The sequence below is a fragment of the Epinephelus lanceolatus genome, chromosome 12 (assembly GCF_041903045.1).
Source record: "Epinephelus lanceolatus isolate andai-2023 chromosome 12, ASM4190304v1, whole genome shotgun sequence".
Taxonomy (NCBI): domain Eukaryota; kingdom Metazoa; phylum Chordata; class Actinopteri; order Perciformes; family Serranidae; genus Epinephelus; species Epinephelus lanceolatus.
The window spans coordinates 31,238,752-31,261,874 of NC_135745.1; the positions used below are offsets into that span (position 1 = coordinate 31,238,752).

At 41.6% G+C, this 23,123-nt stretch overlaps 1 protein-coding gene across 2 annotated transcripts in view; it reads right to left on the reverse strand.

The window, feature by feature from the left end:
• The window catches only part of tcf3a (transcription factor 3a), a 32,690-nt gene extending 9,821 nt beyond the window's left edge, over window positions 1-22,869 (reverse strand). The window contains exons 1-15 of one of the 2 annotated variants that reach the window (XM_033650282.2): window positions 22,331-22,869; window positions 19,019-19,115; window positions 18,563-18,635; window positions 11,083-11,156; window positions 8,865-8,940; window positions 8,135-8,175; window positions 7,851-7,986; window positions 6,098-6,147; window positions 4,576-4,675; window positions 2,887-3,023; window positions 2,606-2,750; window positions 2,430-2,488; window positions 2,240-2,318; window positions 471-541; window positions 152-325 (exon numbers count right to left, since the gene is read on the reverse strand). In XM_033650282.2, the coding sequence (XP_033506173.1) occupies window positions 152-325; window positions 471-541; window positions 2,240-2,318; window positions 2,430-2,488; window positions 2,606-2,750; window positions 2,887-3,023; window positions 4,576-4,675; window positions 6,098-6,147; window positions 7,851-7,986; window positions 8,135-8,175; window positions 8,865-8,940; window positions 11,083-11,156; window positions 18,563-18,635; window positions 19,019-19,072 (1,269 nt within the window). In that variant the 5' untranslated portion in view covers window positions 19,073-19,115; window positions 22,331-22,869. The remainder of the gene's footprint in view (window positions 1-151; window positions 326-470; window positions 542-2,239; window positions 2,319-2,429; window positions 2,489-2,605; window positions 2,751-2,886; window positions 3,024-4,575; window positions 4,676-6,097; window positions 6,148-7,850; window positions 7,987-8,134; window positions 8,176-8,864; window positions 8,941-11,082; window positions 11,157-18,562; window positions 18,636-19,018; window positions 19,116-22,330) is intronic. The other variant, XM_033650281.2, reaches the window with a different exon arrangement.
• Between the last annotated feature and the right edge of the window lie 254 nt (window positions 22,870-23,123).

Below are 23,123 nucleotides of genomic sequence, written 5' to 3' on the forward strand. Positions count from 1 at the left end.
GGACAACAATTTAACAGGGTTTCAATGATCTTGTCAGACGTTTGTAGTACATAAGTAGCATAAGAGCAACAAAACAGGTATTCATTTAAAATATCAAACTCCATTCAGTCATTTGCAGACAGATTTCCTTTGCTGCTACTGTTAATCTCACCAGTCCAGGCAGGCGACCAGCCAATCCAAGTGCTGCGCTGGTGAAGGCTTGAGGTAACCCTAAACCAGACGAGAGCAGACTGTGCATTTCAGCCAGGCCTGGCCCTCCTTGTCCACTGGCGTGACGCTGAAGAACATTGATGGCTTCATCCAGGCGGTCCTCCACTTTACTCGGCTACAGAGAGTAAAGAATAATGCGACGATGAGACAGTAGAAGGTGATGCATGAGTGACTGTTGCATCCTGTATTTCCATTTGTATTTACTTCAACAAACTTTTGTTGCTTCCCTCGCGTGAAAAAGAAAAGACATGTTGACTCACCATGGACTGAACCTCATAGTTGGGTGAAGGTGTGGCCTGGCCGGAGGATCGAGTCCACTGGGAAGCAGAGCCTAGACAAAAAAGATGACAAGGTTTTGCTTTGTACATTTGCCCTTATTAACTGCATCAGCTATTAACTGATACATACATATTACACACAGGTAATGCCCCAGACTTTGTAGTGGATTATGATACTTCATTTATCTCCAAATGGATATTCCAGTTTTTGCTCGCCCCCATGTTCACAGGGACATGTGAGCGCTGAGTCGGTCAACAAGAAGCACTCCTGAAAATAAGCTTTTCATGTCTCACTCTCAAACACCAGAGTAGACGATGTAACTGGGGCTTGAGCTTGGGTATTGCTGTTGAGTAATGGTCTCCTTATACTAACACATCATATCAGCATGCTCAGTCAAAGACATTCGGAACTTTATGTCCAGGTTTTACTGTTTTAAGCCCTACACATGCAAAAGAAATGTCTTTTTTTAACACACTGATGCTTTTATCATGTGTTGAACATGAAACACGGGATGACTGAAACTGTGTTTTTGACTGCACCTTTTCAACATGTGAAACCACTGTGATGGGGATATGAAACATCCAATTACATAAGATATTCAACTTAAATTTGTCATCGCTACTTAGACAAAGTATGACTTGAATAGACAATTTTAAAGTAAGGTCATTTATTTTATTGGAATCATACTTACCTCAATTTCCCCGTTTTCTTGATGTATAAAATATGTGATGAGCTTACTCATGGACTCAGTGTAGAGACAAATGGGGAAGTGACCCCACCCTCATTTTATTTATTTATTTTTTTCTGTATTTTCCCTTCCTCTCTCATAAGTTATATTTGGATGGTGTGTGTGTGTGTGCGTGTTTGTTTGAAAGATCAAGTGAAGGTTATACTGATGACTTCCATTTACAGTATGTACAAATAAAAATGCTACTGTCTGCTTTTCAAAATTGCCAAAAATGTTTAAAATAAATGAAAGAAATTTCAACAAAATCATGGCCATAGAAGTATCCATTGCATCTTGGAAAGATTTCCATTAATAGGTGAAACTTTTCTTACAGCTAACTCACTGCTAAATCAGATGACCTAAATGTCAAGACAGTCTTGAATGCCAAAGTTATCTCTGTTTTGTTTGTTCAGTGCCAGCACAAGAAGAATGTCACTGAAAAACAACAATCTGGGTTATTTATATTATGCAAACCAATCAGATAAATCAAGGGTGACCCTGAACTGTGCGCGGCTCAGCCATGCTCTGAGTATAATGCTGTGGAGACATTTTGTTTGTAGGTCATTACCTAGACTTGTCAGCTAAGATGATCGCTTGTCAGTGTTCCCAGTCAAAAGTGAGTTATGTCACAAAAACAGTCACTAATTCAATATAAAACTTGTGCAAAAAGGATTTTCTTTTGGACAGGCCCATAACAAGTAGCAGCGACCGGCTTCCTGGGACATGTAATGTGTTCTGAGTAATATGTCTGACTCATTATAATGATTCATATTGTGATGGAATTTGCACACAAGAAAGTAAAGCTAAAGTAATGAGTTTTAAAATGATGTTTTACTTCCACCTTTAACCCAATAGATGGAGCTACACTGTCATGAAGAACAGTTGAGGCTTAGTCAGAATAACAACAATGCATTTTTAAGATTTTATGATCCCCTTACACAACAGGAAAGAACCTGAATAAAACTACAAATCAACCAGCTCACTTTGAAGCCTCAGTGAAAAATGACTAGAGCTTCCCCTCACCTGATACAGCCTGTGGAGAGCCAGAGGGAGTAGACGGAGATGGAGGGAAGGCGTTACTGTGTGGATCTGAAGGATAGATCTGGACACAGGAAGAATTTGTTTTTAATTAAATGAAGTTCATCTTATTCCTTTACATTTTTATGCTATGGTAATATATAACATTTAAAGTCTTGTGGCTCTTGCTACTTACAGATGCCAGGGCTTTTCCAATCTCATCACCTGAACTGCCAGGTACTGCACCTCGATTGGCTTTTGGGGAAGAATAGAAGAATTTCAATTAAATCCCATGTTCAATAATTATTCTGCTACGTGTAAATATAGCATGAAACTTTTCACAAAGAAAAGAGCACACACTAAAGGGTTTACCCATAATGGTGTCAGCCATCGGGGGTGTGTGGCTGGGGACTCCGAAGCTGCTGGGGCCAGAGTGGAAACCAGCGGGATGAGCCCCGTTCACTTCACTGCCATGCATGGGGTAGTTTTGGGGAGAGAGGGGCAGTGGCTGCCGTTTCTGGGAAGCAAATATGTTTAATGATTTAAATACACGACCCGACAGAAGCCCTCATTGATGCATTAGTCAAAAAGTGTCAAAGACCTCATTATGCCCTCAGAGATAAACAAGAGCAAAGTGTGAAGCCACAACTCACCAGTCTGTCTTGGGGGTTGATGGCAGTGAAGGGAGCATGCTGGTTCAGATGGGGGGAGTTGCTCAGCATGGCAGAATAACCAGGCTGAACCATCGACCTGGCAGAGCCCCATGGATCAGAGGGCGGGTGGAGGCCTTCTGTCAGGGGACATCCAGCAGAGGAGGGGGGAGCAAGAAGGGTGAGGGATAACAGGCCACAGGAGAAGAGAGGACAATGAAGGCCACATATGAGACATGTCACATTACTGTGATGACTTCATTCAACTGTGGTGCACTATTCAGCACCCGGGCACCACAGGGTGCTCACTAGGCTTGCCGCGATAGTCGGTGTTACTGGTGTTACACGGTGTTCGGGCATACAACAATTAGATTACTCGCCCAGCGCTTCCACTGTCATTTTGCTCTCTTTACTAGTCAGATGATAGACCTATTTGGCAATATTTGTGATTCAAATTCCAAGCTGATAGCTAACCTGATGATGTTAAGGAAACTTGTACATGCTTTATCTCTAGCAGACGAGACTACTACATTGGTCTGTTCACAGGTCTGCTGAGGGTAGCAATCAGACAGCTTCAGCTGATCCAAAATGCTGCTGCCAGGTTTATAAAAAGGACCAAAAAAGGCTCAGAGTTTAACTCCCATTCCTCACAGAATCAACTTCAAAATTGTATTGCTTGTCCATAAATCACTGCATGGTTTGGGTCCAAGATACTTGTCAGATCTTCTGACCCAGGACAAACCTCATAGACCTCTCAAATTGGCTGGTTCTGGATAACTGGTTGTTCCCAGAGTCAAAACTAAACATGGCAAAGCTGCTTTTAGCTTCTATGCTGCTCAAATGTGTAGCAAATGGCCAAATGAGCTAAGATTAGAGACTTGTTCTACTGTTTTTGTTTTAACTCTATGTGCTATTACCTGTTTGCTGTCAATGTCTTTAGTCTATGTGCTTTTGCTTATTGTTTTTATAATTTGTTACTTGTGCTTTTCCCTGTATAATGTGTTAAGCACTTTGAGGTACCTTTTGGCATGAAATGTACTATATAGATACATTTGTCTTGCCTTGCCTAATGAAGGAAAAGGCATTGATTAAACTGCTAAAAAGTCGGAGGTGTGCAGCATGTCGTCTGCAGCTCTTCATCACACTGTAGCTGCTCCTTCTTATTCCATTACTCCCCGCAATATTTCAAAACTGATCCACTACCAACAAATGCTGGAAATTACCGTTATCATATTTTGTAGATGTATTTATTATGAATGAAAGCAGCAGCACTAATCTTAGTAACAAATGCATTTCCTGTGACCACTTCATAAAAAAAGTCAACTCATGTTTGCCAGTTTTAACGGGAAGCTACAGCAATAGAAAATGTTGGCAGTACTCTAAAGATACAAAGAGTCATCCACAAATGTCCTGTGTGACCGGTAACACCAGCGCTGTCACAAGTTTATTAACCGGTGGGAAAATTTCCTCACCATGGCAACCCTGGTGTTTTCTCGCATACGGCTACAGCTCCTAGGTTCTTCAGGACTTCCGTAAGGATATCTTTAGGAGCTAATTCCAGGTCATAATTACCTTTGTACGTGTCCGATACATTTACCCACACGAACAACAAGTGTCTCAGTCAGTCTGAACTTCTTGACCCAACACAATGAACAAGGAGACGCTTTGAAGGCAAATCTTGTTTCGACTGACCTTGCATGTAGAATGGTGGTGGGTAGACGTTTCCTGTCTTGGAGGCCGGGTAGCCAGCATTGTCCCTGTTAAAATCCTCTCCTGAGGCTGATACATAAACCTACAGAGGATACACGGAAAAAAGGTGAAAGAGTTCAGCTCAGTGTTTGTGAACTGTATCACAAATCACTACCGTAAAAAAAGTCTATCCAAGGCGTTGAACGTACAGTGCATACTGCATCTGGCATACTTCTGTTGAGATACTCGTAAAAAAGTTCCCTCGGAGAGTCCTTGTGCTTTGTGCTTAGGAGCATGACCACAAATTAATTCCCCATAAAAATAGTGGCGGGAATTGAGTTAAGTTTTTAAACTAAAAAAAAAAAGATAAATGCATTAAATACCTGATTAAACACAGCTCTTAAAAGTATGTGTTCCTTACTAGACAAGAATCTATTTTTACGATCTGGTTTTACAACTTAATTCAATAAACAGTCTGTTGCAACATTTCTGCAGACTGGGGCACTGAGCATTATGTATGAATGTGCAGTGTCAGTGATTTCACTCACTGAGCTCTCCCATCTCTATGGGGCTTTACATTTTATCCTGTTAAACAGAATGGCACTGAGAATGGTTTTCAGATACATAATTCACACCCTTAAACACATTTATATGTGACCACACAATGGGAGATGCAATCGGATTTGAAGCATGGTATATGGGTATAAAGGACCCAATGTTCTGAACCATCACATCGCTCTCAATCAAGACTATTCTAGACGAAAAGCAAGTATCAAACTGCCTCTGCAAAACTCAAATCCAAATGGACTGAAGTTTTCTTCTGTAATTTGATTAAACAGAGAGAAAAAGTAGAGGAAAAAGAAGGGAGAGGAGAAGAGGGAACGGAGAGATGCACTCCTAATTACTGAACCATCTGCCGAATCCTGGACGGCAGCCAACTCCACTGGCAGCTGGGATAGAGGGATGGGGGAGGGAGAGAGAGAGAAAGGGGAGGGAGGCGGCGGGAAGGGGGGGGGTGCGGTGGGAGGGGTGCAGGGTAGAGAGGAGGGGGGAGGGGGAAGGAAGAAACAGAGAAGAGGAGGAAATAGGGTGCCCAGAGAGCAAGAGTGGGAGGGAAAAAATGAGGTGGAGTACGAACTATCAAACCCCAGTATGAATTCCCTTCAGTGATCTAACGGGTAAACTTGGCAGAGGGGAAGAAATGTGGCCATAAAGTAAAGGGCCTACAAATACAACACACTATAAATACATGCTGCAAATGACTGACTGGGTGAATGAGTGGCTTCCCCCCCTTTCCTACTTTTTTTTTTTTTTTTAAACATCAGTGGTGCAGTTTCACAGCTGTAAGAGCTGGATGTCCTGTATTGCAGCTATTCTACTGCGTTGCAAGCCAAGGAGAGGCTTAAAGATGCCGAATGGAATGCGAAAAGCAGTGTTAAAACATGACAACATGAGCTCCCATGAACTGACTGCGAGGGCTGAGATATATTCCAGGGCTGCAACGTTTCTGGATGCTTGTACTCACCGAGGAGGGCAGGCCAGGGGGCACCTTCCTGATCTTTTTTGGCTGTGGTCCTGAGGGGAGGAAGACAGAGGGAAATTACATAAGCATGCTCACACACACAAAGGCCACATCCACACTAAAATTTTCAAACTCCGTACACACACAAGTGTTTAAGCACCATATCAGACATAATCTCCTTCCATATTAACACACTTGAAAATGCATATCCCATAACCAGGCATGCCGATGTAAACAGGAAGCAGACTGTCTACTCTGCGGTTGGCTACTTAGTTACAGAAAATACGGAGATGGCAAAAAGTAGGACCAGAGAGTTCTTTGCTTGGACAGAGGAAAAGGCGGAACAGTTACTGAAAGTATCATGAAAAGACAGTGAAGGCTGCGGAAAACAGATTGGGAGTTGTTGCAAAGCAAATAGGGTGTGATATAAGAGTGGTAACAAAGCATTATCCATCACTGGAGGAAGCCATGGCAATGAGAAAGGGGTGCCCTGACAAAAAGGATAAAATCACAAAAGGTACGTAGGCATAGCTTTAGACCTAGCTATGATGTTTTTGCATGACATGCCGGGACTGAAAAGCGAATGTGTGTGTCTGCGTAATTGTTTTCTGAAGACTCCGTTTTTGGTCGTCCAAGCTAAAGTGCAACCCCAGAGTTTTCACACTAAAACAGGGTCAGCAGCATTTTCAGAGGCCTCCGTTTTAGGGGTTCCAAAACACTAGAGTAGGGTGGACACTAGGTGTGAAACACAGCAATAGTTATGCAGTTTAAAACCAAAATGTGAGGGAAATCACAAAAGCATGCTCGCATACACAAAGATAACTTATAAGGTAACTTATTGCTCATACAACCACCAATGTAGGGATTCATTAATGCAGCCCCCTTCCTTCTGAAGCCCTGCTGAACCACTCTATCCTTTTTATGACTGCTCACTAGCCCCTTTTACACTGCCTGTTCAAAGCAGGAATTTTGCGCCATTATTCCACCGCGCCATTCTTTATGAAAGATAGGTTTGCGAAGTGGAAAGACAGAGTTGTATCGCCTTTAAGAAGGCAGTGCCTAATCGAAGTCTGTGTAAAAGGGCCAGCTCGCAGGATGTTACCATGGACTGGATGGGTGTAACGTTTTGATGACATCTTAGGTGACCCACTGCCAGGAGATTTAAAAAGCAGCTGGCAGCTAACTCAAAGAAGAAAAACACTGACTGAAAATGTCTGGAAAACATAAAGGTCCAGGAGCTTCTTACCCTCTGAGCAGAGAATGAGATCAGCCGCCATGTAACAGGGATGGTAAATTATTGTTATTGCCATGTTATGCTATTGTTATTGTTTATAAAGCGCTGCTGATGCACATGTTATATGTCACACAAGAGGCTGACACTGTTGTGGTACACATCACGCCTGTCACACCTCTACAATCACACACTGGGGCGGCATGATGCTGTCATTGTTTGGTTCTGTGTAAAAAGGCAAAGGAGAGGTAAAGAAGAGACTACATAGCTGCGCTACAGCACGATCTGACTATTAATGCCCAATCAAAAGGTATTCTAATCTCATGTCATTCAATGACCTCTCTCATTGGTGATTTCACTTTCTTTAACTAAGCAGAAGTGAGATTTCTCAAACACTTTTTTAAACCTCAGCAGCAGAAGTGATGATGTACATACACTTAAATATAAATCAGCACAAAGAATTTTTTTCTGAAACGAAATCTCATGACTGTGTCCAACACTTATAACAGTCCTTTACAATCTTACCAACGGGCTCCTGTGAGGGTCTCCTGCGAGAGTTGCCTCCCTCATAGGAGGAATAAAACTGGGGATTGGACTTCAGGCCAGACGGGGAGAGAGCATCAGGACTGGGCATGGGCATCTCACTGGGCATAAAGCCCGGCTAGAGATGGTGGAAAAAACACAAGCTCATGTGGTGTAGAAGTAAATCATTATAGCAGTAAAATCAGAGTGATGCAGTGAAGGAAACTGACTAAGGGACAGAATTTCCCTAAAAGAGCATGATGAGAGACGGTGATGATTCTGACTACCTGTGTTGCAAATGACGAGTATGCTCCTCGCTCAGCCTTCCCTGTGAGGAGAAAGGAATATAAAAAGAGGTCATGATCGTGAACATTGGGCTTTTATGTCAATACTAAATCACAATCTGGCCATTCCCCCTTTCTTCATTTGGGTGCCTCCCATCTGCTGTGCGAGTGTATATGATGATGTGTGGTATTTATGGCTGTGGACAGCAAAACAACAACAAATTGGCCCATTATAAATGGTTCAGGGGCAATTGTGCCAAACCTCCGTCCCCTCCCCTGACAGTTTAACAGAGGAGAGCTATAGGCTACCACTGTCCCAAGGGAAAGCCTTGTTTGTGCATGGGTGCCCTTTACATCCTCCCACCCCCTCCTGCCCTGAACACACAAACTGCAACAACAACACATGAAAGAACCCCTCCTCCACATCCTCCCTGATTACCCTGCTCTCTTCATCCATTACCACCTAAGCATAAATATGGCTTGCCCTAAAGTGGTACATTAGTGTCTATTCTATGAATGACTGCTCTCTCAAACAAACAGCTCGTTGTGTTGGTTCAGTCACACAGTCCATTGATATAAACTTAAATCAGCATGTTCTTCTGTCATGAAGTCCTATCATTAGAAACACTGGGCCCCAAAATTCCCCTGATTCTTTTTGGTTTTTTAAAAAAAGCCCACATGAAAGTTGTGGTGTCCATGCTTCAACAGCTTTATATAATTCAAACCTCCTTACCTACAATTCCTGATCCATACATGGGGGCAGAGGCAATGCCTTCTTGCTCACTGTAAAGGCCTTGTTCTCCGTAACCCTGAGGGAAAGACAGCAGAGACATCAGGGACATAGAGATAGAAAACATATATAATCAAAATACATTGCATGTTCATGAAATGAGTCAACAAAGATTATCCATCTTGGCTTTGAGACTGGGGACAGCTAGTATTTCACGAGGCTTCACACTGCTCTGTTTTGGGATGACAGGGTAACATGGCATTCTTTAGCAGCTACACAGTTACACTACTGGATTAGTGATCCATAAATTGCATTTACCAATATTTCTCAGTTTGCATTTAGGTCTAATGAAAATGTCTGTACAAGTATGTGAGTAAATGAAGTTCAAAGTGTGGACAGGTCGACATGTCTGGGAGACTCTGCACCATCCATAAACCCAAGATACCCAGTGGGGTTGGGCAGCTGGACAAATATGTCAGCTATCTGCAACTGTCTGAATACATCAACAGTTGTTTTGTTTTAGCAATTTTGTCATTTTATTTTACAATTAAATGGTCTGTCTCCGAAGCATGAGTGAGAGCGCTGCTCAGTCGGCAGCAGAGAGAGACAGTGGGAATCAGGGCTCAACATAAATGCCTGCCCGAGGCATCTTAAACCGCTTAGAAAACGCCAGATTGGGCACTGGTTGCTACTCTTGTTTCTACTCTGTGCCAAAGGGTGTGGAGGCAGGTTGCTTCTGAAGTTGCTAAGTGACCATAACCGGCACTGTGTCATAGCCTACTAACCAGAAATCCTGAGTTCGGAGCTGATCTTCTTCCAGGTTTTTTTTCCCAAGTGTGCATTAAGCCAAAAATATTGTGCGTGGGACAGGTGTAAAGCTCTGGGTAGCCCTACACTGCAACAATCAACTTCTTCTCCATGTTTATCATACACTGATGTTTATGGAAGAAAGGCAAGATGTTTACCAGCTTCACTCTCACTTGTGAATGCACCTACAACGTGTCTAGTTTGAAAACACATTAGGATTTGAGGGTGCAAGAAACGTGGCATGTGTACAGGTCTGTAGTATGGCTAGGTGTTGGTACTAGATCCCTTTATGGTATCGACCAAAATAACCCAGTGCCAATTAGTATCAAGACTTCTACAGTCAAACAATACCTGCATTCAATCCTTCTTGTACCCAGATATAGCAGAAACAGACGACTTCCATGGTTTTGCTCGCAGCCAATCACCGCAAGCATTCTTTGATTTTATGCAACATGTGATTGGCCCACTGCCGCAGCAGCTACTACACATACAATTTGTGGTGTGGTTAAGTCAAGGGCGGTGTATTTGTCGGAAGTGACAGTTCAGCACGCTGATATGCCCCCTAAAAAGTTTGGCTTTACAATAAAATGCCACAACACATGACAGGCCTGTGGCATCTGGTGGCATTTTCCACAACTGAATGCTCCCATTCACATGAAGAAGAAATAAAGGAATCATATGAAGTCATATGAAGTCATATGTAGTCTGTTGGTATCGGTATCACTTTAAGGGTGCTGGTACTGGAACTGCTTTTGTATTTTATTAAACCCATACCCTGGTTGTTACTACCAGTGTTAAACTGAGAATATCTAGTCATTTGACTGATTTAAAAATAAGATCTTAACCCTCTTAAATAGCTGCTCCAATAACTGCAAACCTGTTAAATAATAGTAGGACTCTGGACGGTAGAATTAAGGCTTTTTGAGCTTAACAAGTAGGCTCACAATACTCAGTGAGATCCAAACCACTGATCTATGAGACATATAGAGATTAATGAGACAGACTAACGCTTGTGACAGAGCTGGTGCACGGCTCCCTCTCCAAAGACAATCCTCGTAAAATTGTGTAATGTGTGACTCACCATTATTTCACTGTTCCGTGTGAATATGTTTATGGTGTTGTTCCTAGAAGATGTGTCAAATGTCTCCTTATGTGTGTAATCCACTTTATTTCTTGTGAACTCCTAAAATCTGAGCCAGGTCTTAATCTAAGGTGTTTTTAAACTAAGGGTGTAGAACCAGGTGATAACTTACTATTTACCCACGACCAGTTTTGTGCTGTATCAGTGGGTCAAATTCAGTTTGAAAACTTATTGTTCCATATCATACATTGTGTGTGAAAGCTTGTGTTGTGTTTCTCTCAATAGCATCTGCTATCGGCCAGACTCTATGTAGTTAGTGAGGATAAACCGTACCCGTCCCTGGTTGAAAGATGGACTGTTCTGTTCTCCTGGCCCCCAGGGACTGGACCCACTCCTATCATCTAAACCTGTAAGACAAAGAACTGGGTTAGGCCTATTAACCACAAAAAGGCAGACACATTCTTAACAAGAATTTACACTCAGGCTTTGCAAAAACTAAATCTAACTTATGAGAATGATGAAGTTGACCTGCTTTGATACAGGTTTTGCAGGCTGCTCAGAGTAACCTCAATTGAAGAGCTTCACTTCACAGCTCACACAGAGACAGCATAGTGACAGCGCTGTCACATAGTGTGGATATGAGCTGTAGGAAGTTTGAATAATTAACACCCAGTATGAGGCTCCCAGAATCATCCTCGACATTCTTCATTCTCCCACTCCACTCCTTTACATTTTCCATGGCAACAGTCATTCGTCCCCCATCTATTCACATTTGGCCTACACCTTCCCCTTAACACAGACGCACACTGAAGGTCTCAGTCTTACACGGCTGACACACGTTATCCCTGGCCAGAGCACTCCGGCTTTCAGAAAGATGAACGCGTTTGAAAGGAGTGATTTTAAAGATTGGTGAAGCAGAAATTCCTGCCCGTCCCCTTTCTCTCCATCTCCTCTCATACTGCAACACAGCATCTCTAGGGGAAAGCTGAAGCTTAATTGCGTACTGATTTGCATAATTGTGCATATTAATGAAGCTCAGCTCTATGAATATTCATATTTTTGTTTTGTTGTCTAATTAAAAAGCGGAGAGGGGAGAGGGGAGGGGGGGAGAGGCGGGCTAGAATCATGACAGGATCAGCAGTAGAACAGACTGATGGGTCCACAGCGCTGAGAGCTGCTAGATTGCCGTGACAACTGTGATCTATACACACGACACCAGCAGAATAAGAGATGAAGGAGACAATGTCTTGTCCCCTCTCTATGGCTGACTGTCACTCTCCACGTCAATCAAAGACGATAAAGAAAATGCGCCAACCATTTGTTTCCGCTGTAAGTCATCTGAACCCAAGCTCCAGACAAGAACAGGCTCCGATTCAATGTTTTGTGTTTAACACTGCATTACGCTTTTCTTGACAGTTTTGTTATCAATACTAAATTTAGGTAAGCCAGTTGCAGCGTCACATAAACAGTATTGCAAAATAAAATGTACAGACAAGTGGAACAAGCTTCAATTTTCAGGACCACATTTCGTCCGTCATGCACCTACATTACTACCACTCTACGCACTCGACATCATTTTCCAGGACATTTCCAGTAATGATCTAGTTGGTACGACAAACAGGGATCACACCTAACACTAATACAGGGTTCCCACACATTTTTACCAATGTATTTCCCAAACATCTCCATAACTTTTCCATATTATACCCCATTTTCATTAGATTACGTTGTTTACAATAGGCAGGCCTATATGACAATAATAGGGTGCTCTTACTCCGCTGCTACTACAACTGCCCAAAGACAGGCACTGTCGCTGAAATGCGGCATGTAATATGGGATGGAATCCCTTTGTGTCGACACATGCAGTAGCCACAAAGTGGTAACGTTATCTGGCCTGGCTAGAGCAGAAATATGTGTCGATGCTGGCAGCCTGTTGAGGTGCCTTTTGGTTCGGTTGATGCTCTTTCCTTTAAGCATGGTTGAACAGGGCCACTTCCACCATGTTGCCAAGGTCAAACATTTTGGTGCAGACTGAGTCTACATCCAGCGCGACCAGGGTCTATCTTGAGCAATGTATTACATTAGAGCCATACATTATGAAACGCACACTCTCCAGGCATATTGGGATAAGCAAACTGCTAGTGCTTGCTATCATTCATTACACGTTCCCACCACCACCTAGCTGCATACGCCAATGTGTATTACATGAATCAAGTGGCGTTTCAACTGACAGATTTTAAATTAGAAATACAAGGAATGTATTTCACAGAATGAATATCCAAAACTTTTCCAAAAATTCTGTTAATTCAAAACTATTTCCAAGCCTGGAAAACAGTTAATTCCATAAGTTTTCCAGGAAATCATGACCTCTGCTAATATCCTCCTCTCTGTGGAAGTCTGATTGATGATATCATCTCTTACATGCTTAGAAATTATGTTCAGTTGATGAACAAATAATGCAAACAAACCTGCAGATATAAAGCACTTCACTTTATTAGTACTTGTGCAGTGCTCATCCAAAATGTGCCTGTTCAAATGATTTGACTTATTGGTTTCCAGTATTGCCGCTTGCAGCTTTATCAAGAATCGCTCATCCAAACGACTTCACACTCGACACTTCGCTTGACTGACATTATTCGGAGTTTCAGCCACTTCAAGGTAACGTCATCCAACTTGCTCGTGCTACCATGTGGCGTGACTTGTGGGTGTGTTTACAGTATTTCATAACATGAACGAGAGTAGCCTTCTCAAAATACTCTCGTCCATAAACTACCATTTGAATGTTAATATGATCCTGAACATAACCTGGCCCTTTCTGATAGAGATACTTTTTGGGGAGCTCTGATAGATTGCCTAGTAGTTCATTCTCAGCAAAAGGAAAATATGAGAATGTTAAAATAATTTTTCAGGAATTTTTGCTTTTGCTCCATGACTGGAAAATTGCTCAACTGTTTTCCAAGACGCGTGGGAACTCTACCATGTGTTCAACCGTGTAACATATCAGCAAAGTCTGGAAAAAAAAAAAAAAAAGATGCAAAGCTAATTAGCGAGACACGAACATGTGGTATTTTTACCCTCTTGAAATGAGGATTGTAAGCCACTAGAAAAAAGAAATGTGAACTGTCACATTTCATTTCACAAACAGCAGGGTGCATATTGCACTTTGCAGAAAACTAGCACAAAACTCCTCTTTGAGAAGAATGCCGAATTCACGGCAGTCAAGTGTAGGGTTAAGAGGTGTTATGTATGAATTTGGGAACAAGTTTAATGGAATCAGTGGATTTTGTGGAGGAAATAATGGGAAGTTTAATGTGAATATTCACACCTGAAGGAATGGAATTATGGGATAAATGTTTAACACATGAGTGGAAATAAGATTTTTCTTAAAGTAAAGAAGTGTAATAGGACTCTCTTTAGGTTGTTTTCTTGAGTCTTGCTTCTGTGAGCCTTGTTATTTCATTACAAATAGTTAGGTTATTATGTATTCATAATCTGCTTGAAAAGTGTAAATGCTTTAAGCAGTATCAACATCTGGGTTTTGGATCTTTACATGATCAGAATAGCACCAAAAAAGGCTTGTATCCACCTGACCCTTATGCTTCTATAGCCCTCCCTATAGTGGCAACACTATTAAATTATTATCATGTGTAAAAAACATGAAACATGATTTCTATGTTCCAAACAAGCGCAGTGTTTGGGTTTGGATATGTTTCTTTCCTTGTCTTCACTGTCTACACCAAAGTTTCCTTGATTCAGAATAATTTTGCTGTAGTTATTTGTCTTTCTTTGAAGTTTTGTTCAGTTTGTAATGTGTTGCTTTTCCTTTCACCACACTACTCCTTTGTCTTATCTGCACCTGTTATGGTTTTCATCTCCACAACAGATCACACTGCTGCTTGTATGATTAAGATTTCAACAGAGGTATCAGGTGAAATCACATTTTGAATGACAAAATGGCACAGAATCCTGTGTCATTATTCCATTAGCAACACCAGAAGTGAGAAAAGCATGAGTAGTGCACTACTCAGACAGACTACCAGGGCTGGAGAGGGAAAATAAAGAAAAGGGTGAGTAACATCAGACATATTCTCTGGTGAACCCCAATGCACTTCTCCTCCTAGCATGCAACGCCCCTTTAAGCATGGCTAGTCTATAATTACACAGGAAGAAATACTGGAAACAGACAGCCAGCCTGAGTCATAGGCTTCATGAGCAAATCTCCGGCACATACATTGACCAAACTTGCAGACATGTCTTGGTTTTTACATGAACACTGCCCCAGGCACCAATAACTGAGTGTGTCGTTTTGTCTACACACCTTCTTCCTTCCCTTGGCAAAGTGAATCACACAGACACAAAGCATGATGTCAGGTCAAATCTCAAGAGAGTGAACACTGTTAATGAAATACTGAACAATGTACAATAACACAGGCCTGCTTGTTTTAACCTGTGAGTCACCGTAGACTTCTCAAACACAACAGTATGCGCTAATCCATTAATAAAGCTTACATTTCAATATCCTGGTTCTGATAGTGGATGAAATTATATACACTTGAAAAGCAATATGCGTCAGAAATTCAAACTTTAAACTGCAAATCTATCCGTGAATTAAACATCCTTTTGTCTCTGTGATTCTCCAACACATCTGTGTGAAAAAAATGAACATCTCATGCAAATTTTGAACTCTCCCCCTTCTGCATTTCAGCCCATAACGAAGTTTAAAAATACATTTCAAGATTCTCAGTTTCCAGCCACCAAAAAACGAAAGTGCACTGAAATCATTTTAACTGGCTAGTGAAAGCGACTGAACAGGCACACAAGACCCGAGCAGAGATAGTATCATCACTGAAGGCTCTAAAAGGGAGGCTCCCCATAGCCACACATGTTAAACCTCCACATATCCCAAACCTTAACCATACTGGGAGAAAAGGCATCTAACTGACTCTATAAGAAAACACGTGGCAGCTGCTCCACAAACAGCAGGAATACAGTTTGACCAAGGCAGGTTCTTAGCACAGATTTAGGTACACAGAAAAACAGAAACGCTCTTAAATGACCAACTTTGCTGCATGCAGACAGACATGTTTCTTAAAAAGTATTCTTTTAGCCACATATGCTACATGAATATCCAGCAGTAGGCTATTGCGCTGACACATCCCACTGCCAAAGTATCCAAGACAGAAAGTACAGCCTTGAAAAAGATTGAATAATTCATATCTCGGAGGTGTGCTTTCTTTCTAAGATTTGTACACAAAGAGGAATGTGGAAACAATAAAAAATAGAAAAGTACATGCTATTCCTTGATGAACAACAGTTTATCCATCTGCCCAGCACTTCTGTGCAGTGCCTCTGCCTGCAGCATGGGTTGCCAGATTCAGTGAGCACAGGTTTTAGTATAGACTTTGTACAGGTGGTACCAAACCTGGCAACCTCACGGCGACAACAGAACATCAGATAGACACTGCATCCAATAAAAATAGTTACATCATGTAACTACTCCTAAAAACCACTAATTATTGTTTTTTCATTTCTGTTTATGTACAGATTAAACAAACGAGATAAAACTTTTGATTTAATGAGTCTGCTTTATAAAAAACATTGGTAGGACTATTTCAGACGTTGGAAAGAGCCAGGCTAGCCACTACCCCTGCTTCCAGTCTTGAAGCTAAGCTAAGCTAATTGCTTCCTGGCCCCAGCTTTGTAGCAAACACTCAGACATGAGGGTGACGAACAAAAACCCTTTAAAAGCTTAAAATGATGACTGTTGAAAATTCCTAATTTGCTCATGGACAAAGAACAGCCGCTGTGGTCGACTTAAAGTCCTGTCAGTTAGAAGATGATGATTAAATTTCACAGCAGTTAAAAAGGAATTTTAAACATCCTAAGAAACAATTTTATACCCCTCCCGCATCATAATCGGCGTCTCCACTGTTCATCCATTTGCTCATTATGTTCCAAACCATCACTGTTTTTCCAAAGTGTGGCTAAATACCCTGGAACATACTGAAAGGACAGGTGGACAGCAGAAAAGTGGTGCAGGAGTGATGTAGTATGAGTTTCTATGGACCTTGTGAAACATTTTTCCTGCTGTAAAAACTTGTCCCTTTGGGAATCCACTGTAAATATCATTAAGCAGACCACAGAGCTGTTCTTTTTGAAGAAGGAAACCACAACCACTCCAGACCAAAAATCTGTCAAATGCTACTAAACATTTTCATCGGTCACACAGGTGTGTCTGATGTTTATTACATTGGCGCAGGTAATGTGGACCCAAAGTTCACAAGCACAAGTTCTGCCCAAAACCTTTTAGTCGTTTGCCTACGCTGTTAGCGACATATGCTGAGCTCGGAGTTCCTGGTCAACTACAACAACATTGGAGAGAGTTGTGTATGAGATGAGGGCGGTGTGTCAGCGTTACTCAAACATGTAGGGTATGTGAATGGAAACACATCAAACATTCTAGCGCACATTCGACAGCATCACAGAGACGTGCCAATCACTGGGTCAAGGAAAACAATAAACCAGAGCCGAACTCCTTTCAAGCACTCTTTTAGACAGTCACACAATTACTGACGCAAAATTTACATAGGCATATAGCTAAGGTGGAACTAACCTAAACAATCCTCTGAATGCACATGGTTTATTTTTTCTTTTCACAACAGTACAATCATTGCAAAAAGTTAGCCTGAAGCATCGTTCATTTTTATTACAGCTGACAAGGGTGAGTTTTTGTTAATAAAAAAACAGATTTGGGGTGGAGTATAATCGTAAGGCTGACGGACAATGCCATGGGAAGCCGCTGGATTGATAACACCAGCGTGTCTCTTTTGTAAGCACACACCTTGCTGTGACAAAAGAACATGTAAGTGGCCCTCAAGTGAATAGAAGAAATAGAGTCCTGTATACCCCACCCAGCCACCACTTGTCTTGTCTTTCATCTTAGCTTCAATATCCTGTTTCAGTTCTATCGCCAGCCCCAAGACCTACTGCACCTCTAGAGATACTGCAGTGACAGAGGAAGGTTAATGTAGGGCAAGGGGGTCTGCTACAGTGGGAATAAAGGTGGACAGGTAGGCTTTTTTTTTTTTTTTTTTTTAAGCTAAACACTGAGGATGACAGCAATACAGAGGGACTGAGAAACACTGAAAAAAAGGACACAGTCTCATTTTGAGTATCTCCAATGCTGCTTGTTTATAGTATTCTGCATGTATGCATGTAAGGCTGGTAAAGCCGATGATGAGGCTGGATACTGAGTAATGTAAAGAGGAAAAGTAGGGTGTGAGATTGCAGGACAACGGAAAACACTTGAGATTAATTGAGCTGTTCCCATCAACCCCCACCCTCTGCCTTTGTCCTTAAATGATTGAATGGCAACAGCTGAGAAGGTGAGGGAAGGGACACCTGCAAGGCGAGGATGAGGAAGTGCTGAGGAGACGATGCTTGATCTACATAACATGAAATAACCGGGTAATCTTTCCTGAAGTTCCTTCCAATAATCAATTCATAAGAACATGTGTGGCACAAGAACAAATTCCCTTTCTGTTACCATTCAGAACACCATGAATGGATAGAGTGGAGTTGTGAGACAATAAGAAGCTCTGACAGCCCATTATCACCATGCTTTACTGTCAGGAGGTGCACTAGGGAGCCTTTCAAACCAATAAAATAGTTTCAACACTAGCTTTAGGGGAGAGGAAGGAAGAGAAAGTAAAATGTTCTTTAATATTCACTTCAGTTTATTTGGAGGCAAAAGAAGACAAAGCCAGAGTGAAAGAAAATCATAGAAAAAGGAGAGAATCTGTTTTTGTCTTACCTGAACCTGAAAACCGACTGCTGCCGAGGGTAGTCGGCTGGTTCTTGCCGTTTGAAACTGGAGGCTCAAACATCTGAAATGAAAGAAATTAAGTTGTAAACTGAAGACTTTGCTGAGTTATATCCTCTTTACTTGTTTAAAAGGTTCATTAGGTGATAATTCAAACTATCCTATCCTTTATCCTGTCCTATTCAGGACAGGGTTTGAGGCAATCTTCACATGCCAGCTTTGACTAAGTGACTGCTAAAATTAAAGTGACGTGACAACAAGTCTTGTAAAAAAGATGACTAACGTACGGGGTGCGATCCTTCAAATCCTGACCGACTCGCTCATTCTGAGATGCCCTGACACATTTCAACCTACTTGAGAACTGCTCAGGACTGTTCAGGACTCGGAGCACAGAATGAGCTGGAAAGGATGCACATTCAAATCAAGCAAGCCTCAGAGAAATCTTACCGCGCTAAAATCCAGCAAGTCGTTGAGCTCCTTGTCTGTTTCCACTGCAGCCATTCTCTGCTGCTGTTCACTTGGCTCTTTCAGTCTCAGCAAGCCACTGCAAAGATAAAGGTAAAGAAGTTTACCTAAGTCCACTAAAAGGGAACTGCATTACTGCTATTTTGCAGCCTTTAAAACAAATCATTTCCTATTTGTTTTACAAATCACTTATTTCATTGTTTTGTTCATCATGCATTTATGGTAGAGGTGCAGGTATGCGGTTATATAATGCCAGAGGCAACTGGACATTAGAGGTTCCTTCCGTTTCACTTACAAATAAGTGGTTTAGAAAATATAGTTAAACTGAAGACTTGTTTAAACATGTCTGAGTGCCCGAGTGGTTGCCTCTTCAGTTGTAAAGTTGTGTCTAGTGGTGATGTTGTGTCCCCATATCTCATCAGAAAAGCTAGCAAACAAAATTATGTCAAACCTAATAGGAATGGTGGCAAAAGTTATGAGAATGAGAAGGGGAAAAAGTTTGCTTGAAGATACATTACAATAAACAACTCCTGACATACATAACCTACTATATATTTTTTTTAATTAAGACTCCGGTAATCTTTCTACAATTAATGAAGTTAAACCTGAATAACTGATACCTATATTGTAATACAGACTTACTGTTCTAGTGGCACGTTTGTGCAAGATACTCGGACTAGTGACCAAAACTGAAAAATACAGTCAGTTTTAAGAGTTTCCCTGGTAGCCCACATCTAACAGGGGCGACCATGGTTTAGCCACAGGCCATGCTTCACTCGTTGTTAGTCAGGCTCTGGACTCAGGCAGCTTCCTCCACCTCAAAAACCAACCTGCTCTACAGCTCTCTTGGAAAAACGTACAGACCATTATCACGACATGCTCAATTTTCAAACAGGAAATGCGCTGTATGACCAGCCTGTATCAAATGCATGTGTGTATGTGTGTGAATCACCTAATGGTTTCTACATGAAACCAGCAACCCAGCAGAGACACTTTGCAATACAAAATCATTGCAGTAAATAGCAGCTGGGGGAACGGTAATGTTATGATTTTGTTTGTATTCAGAAGCGTTGATTAAGAGTTCAATTTCGTGGCTGCAGTTTGTGATGCAGTCTAGCAAATATACAATTAAGTGTCTCTCAGTTGGTGTTGACTTGAGGACACTGTTCCTCGAAGCTAATGAAGTTTTCCTGAGTTTGGTATATGTTGTCACTCTTGAGACTTTAAATACATTTGAACTGTTTGAGAAGGATGCTAATCCTGTGTGCCTCTGTAAATGGCCTTAACAACTGACCTAGTATGCATTTCAACATCTGCTAATGTTGCAGCATTTTCACTTTATCATTGGTATCAGAAATATTGTCTGAACTGCTGCAATTGCTTAGCCTGCAAAAGTATATGTAATGTCAAAACAACAACAAATAAACAAAAAACACTGTTGCCAAAAGAGAACACTGAGTGCAAAGATCGGTCACAGAAAACCAACATAATGGTTACTTAAAAAATGTATGAGATTAACATTTTTTACAGTCAATCAACAAAGGTTGACCACTGTAAGATACTCCAAATAATTTACTGCATCATGACGTGTTTCTATTAATCTGTCCAATGTTTTGTTTTGTTGCAAGTAGTTAGTTCAGTGAAGAAATAGGGGTCAAAAATGACCAAATACTACAACAAGCACACAGCATCTTAAACAATTTAAACAGCACTTAACGCAGTTACAACTTTCAGAGTCGTGACCTCAAGTTTATCTGTAAGATGTTCCTGAGATGATTTCACTTCTACCACTTGAATAGCTCAGTATCGTTTTCAGGGCATGACCAAAGATTCACTTTTAGTCTAAAATAATACACTGAAAACAGAAAAACCAAATTAGTTTCAGTATTTGGAGCTGTTCGTGGGAACTTCAAAAATATTACCCAGCACATTAAAATACATCATGCAATGCTGTGTGCATTACAGGAGTGCAGTGACCCTCCTGGAAATAAACAAAGTGATCTCACCAGTTTGTTTATAATCAAGTTAACCCGTGATAGCAGCAACAATCAACAATTTGCTGAAACAACATCCTCATCCGATTGTGAGGGCATGAAAGGATGCAAACATTCGATCATGTCTAACAGGCAAAAGCAATGTAAATAATAGTACAACAGGTAATTACCAATTAATCACAGATGACAAACGTGTTAATACATCAGAGCAAGCCAAAATACCCTGGTGCTACATAATGTAGTCATCTCTGTCTCTGGCTGAGCCGAGGTCAAAATGGGGGATAAGTGTTTAGCCCCTCCTAACAAATGGAAGTTGTATACGCTTGTCTTGAGCACCCCCACCTCCGGCCTGCCCATTTGGAGGAAAAGTTTGAAGGCACAAATACCCACAGAACAAACCATACCTGGGCGTCTAACAGGAGATAGTGTGTTATCGACAGCCTGTGTTTTCATGGCTCATCGGTGGGTTAAAATCCTGCGGGACGTTTAAAAGGGCCTTAAAACCTGTTGCCTGCCCCTCACGTCGAGCAGGAGAATGGGCCACTAATGAACACAAAGACTCGGGTAGCCAAAGTTTCATTTGGACGGTCAAAACGCATCAATATGGGAATAAAAAGTCAAATTTTCATGACATAATTGATAAAAATGTAGTATAAATTGAGCAGGATGCTGAGAGTTAAATGAGGCTTTTGCTGCATTTTTACTACTTGTTACGATGTTGGTGAAAGAGGTGGAAAAATAACAGTTATACTTTTAAAAATGATTTTATCAGCTCCATTTTGTGTTTTATAACTACGCTGACTTAATCCACATCTCTCAAACTCTAACATCTTGATGCCAGGTGGGAAAGACTGCCATTTTAGCCACAAGCAGGAATGTCACACCGCTAGCTAAAAACAAATCAACAACGTATGTGTAACGTTTAACAGCTAACTTCATACGTTTGTTTCTATTACATCGATATAAATGCTAAATTAGTACAGACAGCTAAATCCTGACAGACGGGCTAACTCGGTGCGGTGATATGCTAATGTGCTGTAACGTTATAGCCCACTGAAGTGAACAAAGAAATCTTTTCCAGCACACATAAGCTACTAATACTCGTTATAGTAATACTGCTGCGAGCTCGCTGAGGCCGAAGGGACGAAAATCCAAGACCCCGCTTTTCCCGGCTGTGGCACTCGGTAACAACTTGAACGATGCGCTTAAAACTTGATTATTACTACTGTAACAACGCCACAGACGATGCTGTCTGACATGCATATGCTTGTTAGGAACGTGCATTTGTACACATATTTACCTGGATTCAATTAAATGGCATCCAACGGGGAGAAACCAACGGCCGCAGCACAGAGAAAAACAAAGTTAGGGATAGGATCCTTCCCCCCGTGGTCCGGACTGTGGGCTCGATAAAACGAGGAAAGACAAAATGAACCACTCCTCCGTCGCCTCGTTTCGTCGTCGTCCTCGTCACGAAACTGGAAACACGTTTCTAACGCGAACCATAACTCTTACGCCGCTCCGTTTCCTTATTGTTGGAGAAAATGTAACCATTTCATTTTCCAAGTAGACATTTTAACAGCCTCCACATTGTCGGCACCGATGAGATGAGTATCACTCCGCAGCACAGCCTACGGGGGACATGGACGCTGAAACATCAGTGGCATCAATGTCGGCTAAAACGCAGTCACCAAACCGAGCAGGTGTCACGATTTTATTCACGGATACGACAATTATTTTAACACCGCAGAAAATGTCACTGTTTCGTGGCTGTAAACGGAACACAAAATGAGCGGAGTAGCAATTCCCGGGGACCTATGTCGATTGGCGGATGAGGACAGCGGAAAGCCCAACAGCCAGTAGAAGATGGAATGATAATATCAGAGGGAGGACCAATGGGATGCGGCCAAAATTTGATTGGCACGTAGGACGCCCAAATATATTTCATCATCAAGCTTGAGGGCAGGCTCACTTTGCCTACGGGTTGCCTGCGTTTTAATTTTGTTCTCAAGCTACAAAAATATTCGTGTGTCAAAGAGAGATGGGAGTCCACTGTGCTCAACATGAATAAGAAAGTTTCTCTTGGGGTGCAG